The sequence below is a fragment of the Ursus maritimus genome, unplaced genomic scaffold (assembly GCF_017311325.1).
Source record: "Ursus maritimus isolate PB19 unplaced genomic scaffold, ASM1731132v1 scaffold_4, whole genome shotgun sequence".
NCBI lineage: Eukaryota > Metazoa > Chordata > Mammalia > Carnivora > Ursidae > Ursus > Ursus maritimus.
The window spans coordinates 67,684,492-67,696,944 of NW_024426552.1; the positions used below are offsets into that span (position 1 = coordinate 67,684,492).

Below are 12,453 nucleotides of genomic sequence, written 5' to 3' on the forward strand. Positions count from 1 at the left end.
AGTGACACCTAGCAAATTCTATGACAGCAGAAGAAATGTGACAGACTCACCCAATCATTTTACCCAGCTCAGAATCATTCGGAACTGTAAGAATGCCTTTTCTATCCTCACTGAAGTAGTAGCTGATTAAATGTTAAAAAGGACGGTGTATGGACATTCTATTAGATGATCTTATTTTGAACATCTAGACGTGCACAGCTTTTCATTTATTTTGAACTACTTCCTAAGGATTCAATGATGAGATGTAAATCTTGAAACTTACTGCCACAATGGTTCCCAAACGAGCTGCATGTAAGACTTTATATTACCACCATCACCAAATGGCTCACGAACACTAGATATTACCATCTTTACCACTATAAAGGTCAAGTAGTATTTTAATAATTATAATTTGCACTTTTACAGTATTTGCAAAGATAAACATCCCCCCTCCCTTTTAAATTTGATTTTTCCCTAAAGAGGCAACATGTATTATAGTAGCAAATACAGGATTTGCAGTCAAATGTGAGTTCAAATTCCAGCTCCTTCTTACTTTAGGGTTTGACTTTGGAGATTTATTAAACCACTCCAAGCCTTGTTATTACATCCTTCTTTTGGAAATGTGGAAATGACCTTCATCATATAACTCTGTGAGGATTAAATAAGATGACATTTGTAAGGGTCCTGGCATTAAGGAGGATGACTCAATGAAAACTGGTTCTCTTCTCGCTCAATCTACTTGAATTCATGTCCTCTGTCAATATACCATTTGTAGCTAGTTAAGAGCGTGGGCTCCAGAGTCAGACAAAAGTGGAAATTCTGGCTCCACACATCTATTACAGTATGATATCAAACAAATCATTAATTTCATTTAATTTCCTTTTGCCCCTGTTCCTAGTCTACAAAATGGGGACAGTAACAGTACCTACCTTTGAAGGGCTATTGTGGGAACTTGATAAGAATATTGTAACATGGCTGAGCACTGGTTGATAGACAGTGGTAAATAAATATTAGAGATCAATATTATCTTTCCGTTGTTATTTACAAGACACAAATTATTTCATCTGAGTCTCATAATTCTAAGAATAAGGCACCTTCATATAACAAATATTTATTCAGGACCTACTATGAGCCAGGCAGATATTCCCATTTTTTAGGCAAGAAACAAACCCTGAAAGGTTACCGGATTTGTCTGAAGGACCCAGTAAATGGCAGAGACACTGTTCAAAGCCAGCTCCTCGCAGTCCAAGGCCACCTACTCTTTCCAGTTGTTCTGCTTTGATCTCTTAAATATTTAACTCTTCAATCCAATCTAAAACTTATTTTTTGCCTTTTCTACTTTCAAAAGAATTCTCCTTGACAGAAAAGATAATCAAATAATTCTATTTTCTCTTCATCTGTTAAGAATTCATCCTGTCTCAAAAATAAAACACAATAAATAAATAAAGGAATTCATCATCTGTCTCAAACAGCATCTAAACCTTCTTCTCCTGACATTCTGAATGTTACAAAAAGGACCTCCCTGTGGTGTTTTTTATGTTATTTATAGGCTTCTGTCTGTGTTGGGACTTTAACCTTTCATTTCTACTTTTCTGTTACTGTCCATGACTTGAACAGTCTTTCTCCCAATTTTAGAACAATCAAAATTTTAGCTAATCAGAAAGCATCCTATATTGTTCACTGGCATTTCTCTCATTTATTCACTAAGAATTTCAATTTGACTCACAGATCAAGTGCTGCCTTTCCTTTCAAGAGCTCAAGTTAACTTTAATGTCATTAAAGTTTCTGAAGCCTGTTTTCATAAAGTTTAGGAAGGGGCACCTGGCTGGCTCAGTCGGTAGAGCATTTGACTCTTGATCTCAGCGTTTTAAGTTTCAGCCCCACATTGGGTATAGAGATTACTTAAAAACAAAATCTTAGGGATGCCTGGGTCAGTCGGTTAAGCGTCTGCCTTCGGTTCACGTCATGATCCCAGGGTCCTGGCATGGAGTCCTGCATCTGGCTCCTTGTCCAGCGGGGAGCTTGCTTCTCCCTCTGCCTGCCGCTCCCCCTGCTTGCGCTCTCCCTCTCTCTCTCTCTCTCTGACAAATAAATAAATACAATCTTTTAAAAAAATAATAAAACCTTAACAAAAAAATAAATAAGATCTTTATTCTTTTTTTTTTAAATAAAATCTTGGGTGCCTGGCTGGCTCAATTGGTTAAGCATCTATCTTCAGCTCAGGTCATGATCCCAGGGTTCTGGGATCAAGTCCTGTGTCAGGCTCCCGGCTCAGCAAGGAATCTGCTTCTCCCTGTGCCCCTCCTGCCCCCTCATGCCTGCTCTCTCTCTCTAATAAATAAATAAAATCTTTAAATAAAAAATAGAATCTTAAGCAAAAAACAAACAAAGAGCTTGGGATAAATATCTACACCCACAATTCTCTTACTTACGTTTTACAAACTCTTTGATGACAAGGTTGTTTCTTTAAAGGTTCTTTTCACATATACATTACTAACCAGTTCTCCCTGGTTGGTTATAATTAAATTCAAGAAGCAATTTATCTTAACTATAAAGAACAAACTGATGGTTACCAGACGGGAGGTGGGTGGCGGTCGGGTGAAACAGGAGATGGGGATTAAGGAGCAATTTGTTGTGATGAGCACTGGGTGACGTATGGAATTGCTGAATCACTATATTGTACACCTGAAACTAAAATAACACTGTAGGTTAACTATACTGGAATTTAAAATAAAAGGAGCAATTTATCCGTTTCTTCAGATTTTTTTTTTTAAGATTTTATTTATTTATGTGACAGAGACACAGCCAGCGAGAGAGGGAACACAAGCAAGGGGAGTGGGAGAGGAAGAAGCAGGCTCCCAGCGGAGGAGCCTGATGTGGGGCTCGATCCCAGAACGCTGGGATCATGCCCTGAGCTGAAGGCAGACGCTTAATGACTGAGCCACCCAGGCGCCCCCTTCAGATCTTTTTAAACACAAAAATGTCAGCATATACATTCATTTGTTCATTCATTCAATGAATTATATATACAGTGAGCGTCTACTATGAGCTGGGCATTATTCCAGGGACTTAGCCGTGAGAAAACAAAGCTGCTCTCGTGGAGCTCACATATACTAGTAGGGGACATAACGAACAAATTAAAGCAGAACGCAATGCCAGACAGTGCTGTTATAAAGACAACAGCAATGACAGAATATGATATGATAGAGAAATGACAGAAAATGATAGAAAATAAGATGCCCAGGAAAGATTTCTCTGAGGAAGGCATTTGAGGCGAGAAATGAATGACAAAAGAGAATAGGCCGAGAGAGGTTCTTGAAGGTAGGGCATGTGGGAAAAGTGTTTGCCATAATCTTTAAAGGTTATTAAATATTAATCACATTTAAAAATCTACTTCCAGCGGAAAACAAGACATAATCACTATGATTATCTTGCCTTGTGACAATTTTCTTTCTTGTTTTATGAAAGCAATCACGTATACCTTCCTTCAGGCTAACTGGCCTGTGACAGGCTCACAGCAATGACAATCATGTCTCCCTCCTGTAGGTCTCACTTAAATTTATTGCCTGTACTTCACAGATTTTCTGAGTGTTTAACTGTTGCACTCCGTTCAATTCACCACTCATCTTGGAGATTTCTGATAAATCTGATTCTAGCTGGTTTTTCTGCTTTGTCCTTTCGTTTTCTGGGTCTGAAAGACTGTTGAGATTCTCAGTACCTGGGGGTGGTCACGTGAGTGCACAATAAAGTACCTCTGCCTCCTCGAAGCCCCAGAACTGTTAACCTCACTGGTAAACAAGGCTTTCTACAGTGTCCCCTGCCCTTCCCTTCGGCTGAAGGCCTTTAAAAAGGATACAGCTTTCACAATCAGCCAGACCTCTTGTTTAAATCAATTCTCCAAGGTTTCTAGCATAAAAGACAAAGCTATATGAATTATTCTTCCAGTCTTCTGGGGTGTCTCCATCCCCCCTACTCCCAACTTTCCACAAGAACTGTTGTCTAATTACCTTATCAAACCACAGCTTCCCAATACCCAGTTCTTGATCTAGCCTACTAATTCTCACAGGTACCTTTTCTTCTATTAGAAAGTATCTCATAATTTATTCAGGGAGTCTATGTATTCTGAATGGTTAAACAGGAGACTGGGCCAATATAAAGATATTCAAAAGGATCTTTTTCCCTTATTTTATTTTTTTATACTTTTTTTTTTAAAAGATTTTATTTATTTATTTGACAGAGAGAGAGAGACAGCCAGCGAGAGAGGGAACACAAGCAGGGGGAGTGGGAGAGGGAGAAGCAGGCTCCCAGCGGAAGAGTCTGACGTGGGGCTCGATCCCAGAACTCTGGGATCACGCCCTGAGCCAAAGGCAGACGCTTAACGACTGAGCCACCCAGGCGCCCCTATTTTTTTATACTCTTTACCACAGAAATATTCAAACATACAAAAAGTAGAGAACAGTAGAATATACTTCCATTTCCCAACACCTACCGTCAACAATTATTATATGGCCAATCTAGTTTCATCTAAAATGGCCCCCACTTTCTACTCCTCACCAGTAGATGCTCTCATTAAAACAAATCCCAGATAATGTATTTCAAGAGGACTCCAATCCGTGTAAGTTGTGATCCTACACCTGGTATCCCAGTTATCTTTCAGAGGTGTTGTTGTTGTTGTTTTAAAAATTTTATTTATTTATTAGAGAGAGAGAAAGAACATGAGCTGAGGGAGGGACAGAGGGAGAGGGAGAAGCAGACTCCCTGCTGAGCAGGAAGCCAATGCGGGGCTCCACTCAGGACTCCAGGATCATGACCTGAGCCAAAGGCAGACGCTTAACAGACTGAGCCACCCAGGCGCCCCTTTCAAAGTCTTTAGTACAGGCAGGTTCTAATGGTTCCATGTCTACCACAGCCAACCATATGGCTAATTTCAGTGATTATACCTCGATTTCTAATTACTTCTGTCATGGCAGACCATTATCTCAAAAAAGTTTACTTAGGAGAATTTAAAAGCACAGACACAGGATGGCCTAACATACATAAACTATTTCACTATTTTAAAAAAAAACCCTTGAAAGTATAAGGATATCATTACATGTAGATCTAAACTCCCACACTTACTTAATTACATTCCAACACGGAAAAGGCAGGCCTTTGACAAGATGGTCAAACAACCATATACAAGCACAGGGAAAACAACAGGCTAAAAACCTTCAAGCTGTTTATGCCAGAAAACATTTCACATTTTCTTAAAAATGCAGTTTGGATGATGAACAGGCCAAATCTGAATGCAAAAATCAGCTACTCATAATAAATACCATCCCTTATTTAAAAATGTGATTAGGTGAGAAGCGCTTCCTTATGAATGTGTGTCAAAAAGCTCTTGGGGACCACTTACAGCTCTGACTCGAAGAAGATGTGAGATGACAGACTGCAGTTCATCACTGTAGTGTTTTAGTTCCGTAAATCTCCTGAAACAGGAAACAAATAAAACATTATTTTTTTCTCATGAAAACAGGTCAAAAACTGAAAGACAAAACAGCAGTTCTTGAGAACAATGAAACCGATTCTATTTAACCATATGCTGGCTTTATGTACACACCAATACAAATTCGAAAAACTTTAAACAACCATATTTCCTTTTGAAATTTTTAAAGACAATAAAAGATGTCATACTTCATAATTTTTACTGTGAAACTGAGATAGAGATTAAAATTTGTTTGAAAAATTACTTGAAAAAAATTTATGGTGCTAAACTCATGGTCTCTAACCGCCATCTCCATGCTGCTCAGTAATTTTTGTTTCCCTAATCTCATAACTACCATTCTGCATAAAGATGGGAAACTTCTGATACCACCACCTGTCACTCTCCAACCAAGCTTCACACATTAAACACAGCCATTAGTAGGATCTCCTGCTAGTAAACACATCCACCTCTATTATTTCATCCTTCCTTGAGGACCCTTCTTCCCATCAGTACTCTAGATTCTACCCCAACTATACCCCATATTCCTATTTTCTAACTTCCACTCTCTGTAAGCTCCTTCTCATCAGCATATCGATTAACTCTCCTATGTTAAAATACATACACACGCTCCCTTGACAACACACCCAGCTGTTAACACCCTCTCATCCCTGGCCCCTCACAGGCACGCTGTGACAAGGCATGCTCTCCAGCAACACCAGCTCCCATTCACTGTGCAGCCCGCTGCAATCTAGTTTTGCCTCCAGCACCAGAGTGGAGAAATACTCCTGACAAACTCACTAACTATTCTCATGTTGCTAAAATCCAATGATATCCTTTAGTCCTCATCTTCCTGGGTCCTTTCAGCAATGTAAAAGCTGACCTCACCCTCCTCAAAAATGTTTTCCCTTAACATCAGTTTTACTTTCTCATGCTTTTCCTTTTACTCTCTGGTTACGCCTGAAGTCTCTTTTGCAGTACACATTTCCTTCCCCCACCTGTTACACCTCCAACTTTAGCGCACAAAGAACCCCTAGAGTGTTTGCTAGAAACACTACCAAGAGCCTCTCAGTAGGAGAGGGGTGTGAACAAGCAAAACTGTACACAGAGGCCCTAGTGAGACTCGGGAAGCTGAAGGTTTCAAAAGCCCAACCCACAGGATTCAGATGCTGCTGATCTTCAGATTACACTTTGGAAAACACCCTCAAAGTGTTGGCACTCCTTGGGGTCCAATCCTGGGTCCTCAGCCATCTTTATAATCAATCTTTCAATCTACAGACTTTCTGTGACTTATCATTCACAAAGCTTCACAATTCTAATGTACATGCTACTGAACTCCACATTTCTCCCTGCTGCCCAAATCTCTCTCCTAAACACCAGGTCTATAGAGCCAACCGACCAGCAGACATTTCTACTTGCTTACATACCCACAGCTCAACTTACCTTCCCCTATCCCTCCCGAATCTCTCTGCCCTATACTCCTGAGCATTCTAAAGAATGAAACCTGGGTGCCACCTGTATTTTCTGTCCCTCTCTTTTGCCCCATTCATTCTACTAATCTCTTGGTCTACCTCCTACACATTGCCCAAATATTTTCTAAATATTGCCACAAAGAAGTAGAAGACTTGAGGTCCATCTCCAAACTGCTCTTTTTAACAGTCTAGTTTGAAGAAATGTATCTTCTTTTATTTAAGCTTATTTATTTTTTTAGAAATCTCTGCACTGAACGTGGGGCTCAAACTCACGACCACAAGATCCAGAGTCACATGCTCTTCCGACTAAGCCAGCCAGGCACCCCAGTTTGAAGAAACATAAACGTGTGAAGCTAGTATCATTTTGGCAATCCCTCTAAAACAATTTTTCCGGTTTTCTACATTTTAAGAAAAGACAGAATAAAAGTATTTTAGTGATGTACACTATTTTAGTAATGGTACGAATAATAATTATATATTGGGCCAGCTAGACCCAGTATGTAAAATATATATAATATACGACATAGCTAGAACAGAGAGTCTCTACGTGAAGAATCTGTTTTAACAATGAATGATACAGGGCTGCCTGGCTGGCTCAGTCAGAGCAGCATCTGACTCTTGACCTCGGGGTCACGAGATTGAGTCCCATATTTGGTGCAGAGATTACTTAACAATAAATAAATAAATAATAAAACTTAAAAAAAAAAAAAACAACAATGAATGATATAGACAATCCTCTTATCTAGAACTTAAGGCAAACAAATTCTATTCCCAATTACACATTAATTACACACTTTATAAGAACAGGAGCAAAAAACTCCCTTGGTTATGTTATTGGTCATATCAAATTTAAAATTCTATATATAATATGGATATTAAATAAATTTTTACCATCCAGAAACCTATGATTAGGTCAGAAAAGGGAAGACAACATTCAATTGATAAAATATTTTTCATTAAATTGAAAAACTTCAACGACAAAATATTAAAATATTAATTAAAAAAATAGTCTCACCTACACGCTCCTCAATGAATGTACATCCAACAAAGTCATAAAGCTAGCTTACTAGGTTTCTCAAAGCTTTCTCTGGAGGGCGACTTAAAATTTTAGTTCTTTACCTAGAGAACATCTCTTATATACCATGCTTGTCATTATAACCCTCATAATGAAACCTCAGTGGAATCTTAAATGCATATTACTAAGTGAAAAAAGCCAATCTGAGAAGGCTACATACTGTATAGGACATTCTAGAAAAGGAAAACTATGGAAATCACTGGTTGCCAGGACCTGGGACAGAGGGACAAATAGGCAGACCACAGAGGATTTTCAGAATAGTGAAAATATTTTGGGGTTTTTTGCTTATTTTTGTTTTTATTTCTTTTTCAAGTTTTAAGTAGGCTCCATGCCCAACCTGGGGCTTGAACTCATGACCCTGAGATTAAGAGTTATGTGCTCTAACAGACTGAGCCAGCCAGGCACCCCAGGACAGTGAAAATACTTTGTATGATATGACAATGATGAATACATGTCATTATAAATTTGTCAAAACCCATACAATATGCGACACCAAGAGTGAAGCCTAATATAATGTCTTTGAGTGGTAACAATATGGTTAACATAGGTTCATCAATTGTAACAAATGTACCATTCTGGTAGGGGATGTTAACACTGAGGGTGACAGGGCATGTGTGGGGGCAAAGGATATATATGGGACCTCTGTGTTATCCACTCAATTTTTCTGTAACACTAAAACTCTTCTAAAAAAGTCTATTAAGGGGCACCTGGGTGGCTCAGTTGGTTAAGCATCTGACTTCAGCGCAGGTCATGATCCCAGGGTCCTGGGATCGAGCCCCACATGAGGCTCCCTGCTTAGCAGTGAGTCTGCTTCTCGCTTGTCCTCTCCCTCTGCCCCTCCCCCCACTCCTGCTCTCACTCTCTCTCAAATAAATATTTTTTAAACAAATAAATAAGCCTATTTAAAAAAAACCCTCCATGGTTACATCACAATTTCCTGATTACCAAAAGTTTAAATATTTATTCATATTTTATATTCAAAATTTATATTAAAAACCAAAGGCATTATGCTAATGTGTTATGATTTATAAAGTCAGGCATAATACATTACCAGACTATGCAAACCTGGCATTTGATAAGAATTTACACCACACAGAAATTAATGCTGAAGGCCTAACTACAGAAATTCTAACACACCTCATGAGCTTCGCAGCCCAAAATGGAAAAGCCTCATCTGCCTGAGCACCTTTCTAACTGAAGAATTTAGTTGAATCAAAGTCCAGGTAAAGGTCCATATAATGAAGAGCCTAAATTATACACCCAATTCAGAGAATGAGTAAAAGCAAAATATTAAGAAACGTCTAGGTCTCATCCTAAGGAAGTTTTTTTCTGAATGCACAGGCTTCCCTTATTATAGAAATGGTCTCACAAACACCAAACTGACATTAATGAAGTCAAGTAACTATCATATAAATACATCTCCATGAAATTATTATACTAGTGTGCATTTATCTATCAAGTTTTCTTGGTATACAAAGTAGCTTATTATAAAATATATATATAATATATAATCTCATCTTGAACTTTGTACATATTTGACAAGCAAAGTCATATATAAACTATTCCATATGAAATTAAAATTACTTCTCTTATTTTTCTGGTATCTTCAACAACCTTTTCATAAATCCTTCTAGGAAAAAGCAGTGGTTTAATTTTCTAAAACTTCAGTTACTTGCAACCTTAAACCCAATTAAGTTACCAAATCTCAAAACCAGTTTTAGACTGTAAGAGGATTTCACTAAACGTGAATTACTATTTAAAATAGTTAGCAAATAAAGTGCACACATTCAGAAATGAAAAATTAAATAAATTGATAGGCACCATTCAAAACAACATTGTAACTGTTATTAAAACAAAACCTTACTTGTCTGGGTTTTTCACTCTGAATGTTGCATTAAGCGCTTTTAACCTGGAGTCTGCCTGGAAAAAATAATGTATTCACTTAATACAATTACATTTCAGGGTATAAATCCAAACAGTGTTACTTTCCCTTTAGAATTAAGATGCCCAAGTACAGTTTTCTTCATACCATTTGTGTCAAACACATTAAACATATCTAAAAAAAAACAGCTTAGTAGTAATTTTGAAAACACTACAAAAGCAATGTTTTAATAAATTAAACTGAATACATGGCATTCAATGGTACCAAAGTAAAACAATTATAAACACCAACACACTAACAGGTATAGATATAGCTCTGCATTATAACAAGTCAGAATAGATCATGTGAAAAAAGTAGTTTACCTTTCTTTATATCAAGAAAAGCAATGATAAACTAAATAAAACACTGCTCTGAAGCGTATGCATTACTGCAGGTAGTTCCCAGATAGAATCCAAACCAAACATATACTGGTTTTTTTCACTGTCATGATCAGTATTTCAAAAGAGAAATACAGAAATACCTGTAGTAAATACTGTACACAGTAAAACAAGATGACATCAAATTAGTTTCTATCTAGCTGACAGAAAATGTTACAATACAGCATAACTTTTTAACCATCTTTTTTTTAACTTTTTAACTATTTTTACTTATTCTAAATAATTGCTCTCAAAGAAGGAACAGAGGGATCAAAACTAAACAATAAATGCATTCTATAAAATTTATACTTAACATATCCAAATTGTATCCTAAGTTCTCCCCCCCCCCAAAAAAAAGAAAAGAAAAGAAAAAACATTGAATTATTTTTCTGACCAGGCACAGAAACTACAGAGTTCATAAAAGGTGGCTCAATCAGGAATTAATTTTATAATGTAGTTTGAAACTCACAATCAGCTTGAAAATTTTCCATTACTCCACAATTTCCAACCCATAATTACATATAATCCCAAATTAATAAAACAAATAAGACAAAACAATCCTAGGGCTCCCCAAATTAAATAAATACAAATGCAACAAATATGTTACTCCACAAACAGCCTCTTAGAACTTCAGATCACAAGAAATTAAAAAAGCTATCAAGAATATCCACAGAAACTTAATTTATCTCTGATTTCTGGGATCCTCTTATTTCTAAAATCAGTATTTCACCAATTCTTGACCTTTCTCACTTCTCAGGGGCAAACAAGCTAGTCCATGTGAAAGTCCTTACATACAAACACACCTATGAATTTAAGGCATATATTACTCACTTATATTCTTTTTTAATTAATTAGAAGAACATATTTTAATTAATTAAAATAACCAAACACCGAAGTGTTAAAGACTCTATATAATCACATACAAATGTGATTCTTTGAATGAGGATGAAATTACATAAAAACTATGAGGAAAGAAGGATATTTTCATTTGTACCTTTTCTGGCATCTCAAATTCTTAACAACGCCAATTTATTTTTTACTTCTTATCAACAATTTACCAATTTAGAAGTCATATACTGTTAAACGTCACCACCCTAACCTCTGCTTACCCGTACTCTGTCAGCTCAGGTTCATCAGAACACCCAACTCAATATGCTCACCATTTCACAAGACTCCATAAACAGAAAAGTTGCCTAAAATGTCCCCAAAGCCAGATCTTGAAAAAAGCACCTGGACTATTCCAAACCTGACAGCTTACCAACCCTCTTTCGGCTTCCCCATCAAACATCTTAAGAAGCCCCCTGACCCATCACAGTTCCGTACCACCTTCTTTTACCTCCTTTGAAACAGCACGACTTGAAATCGGTAGCTGCTCACTTGTCTCTGAGCTGCCCACTAGAATACACGAGCCATCAAAAGCACAATGTGCAGGTGCCCCTGGGAGCTGCACAATAGCAGCCCCGGCAAAACCTTCCAGGTCTTTGCTCACTGCTGTAGCCCCGGTGCCTCACGAAGCCTGGCAGAGGACAAACATGCTGAATGAAAAATAACCCCAACTGTTCTCTAGCCCCAACTTACTACCTTACTTCCCATGTTCTCCCTACTTCCCCCTTCCTCCTCTCTCCTGGTTCCTATTCCATATTTTACCTTCCTTGTCCTGGATCTTGTCTCCCTTGGTTACTTCACTTTCTGATTCTTTTCTTCCCTCAAATGTTGCCTAGTAAACCACCACCCAGCTTGGGCCTCTCTCGAACATTCCTCTTCCCTGGCTCCCAGCCTGATTCCCAGCCTGACTCCACTGCAGGTTTCCTATTCCTGTCTCAGCTCTAACGTTATCTCTTCAACCATGTGACCGAATTTATCCAGGACAGTCCCGGTTTATGTGTGTTGTCCTAGACTCATTATTCAGTGCCCCTTTCTACTCTTGAAAGTGTCCCCATTTGGACAGTAAGTTTTATGGTCACCTATTTCAAAATAATCTCTGAAAAAAATATCTGCTATCATACTCTTTAACAAAGATGACTTATAACTTTTAAAGTATCTTATTTAAATGTTAATTTAATGTCTCCAACTACTAAAATATAAGACCCATAAGAACATGGGAGTTTATGAAGGTTTTCAGCTCATCCACTACTATTTCCACAGTACCCAGAAGAGCATCTGATACT

General features: G+C 37.8%; 1 protein-coding gene across 1 annotated transcript in view; it reads right to left on the minus strand.

Annotated features, from left to right (window-relative positions):
* SNX4 (sorting nexin 4) overlaps positions 1–12,453 on the minus strand; it is a 62,883-nt gene that overhangs the window by 29,528 nt on the left and 20,902 nt on the right. Inside the window, exons 6-7 of the mRNA XM_040621356.1 lie at positions 9,852–9,907; positions 5,375–5,447 (exon numbers count right to left, since the gene is read on the minus strand). Coding sequence (XP_040477290.1) covers positions 5,375–5,447; positions 9,852–9,907 — 129 coding nt within the window. The remainder of the gene's footprint in view (positions 1–5,374; positions 5,448–9,851; positions 9,908–12,453) is intronic.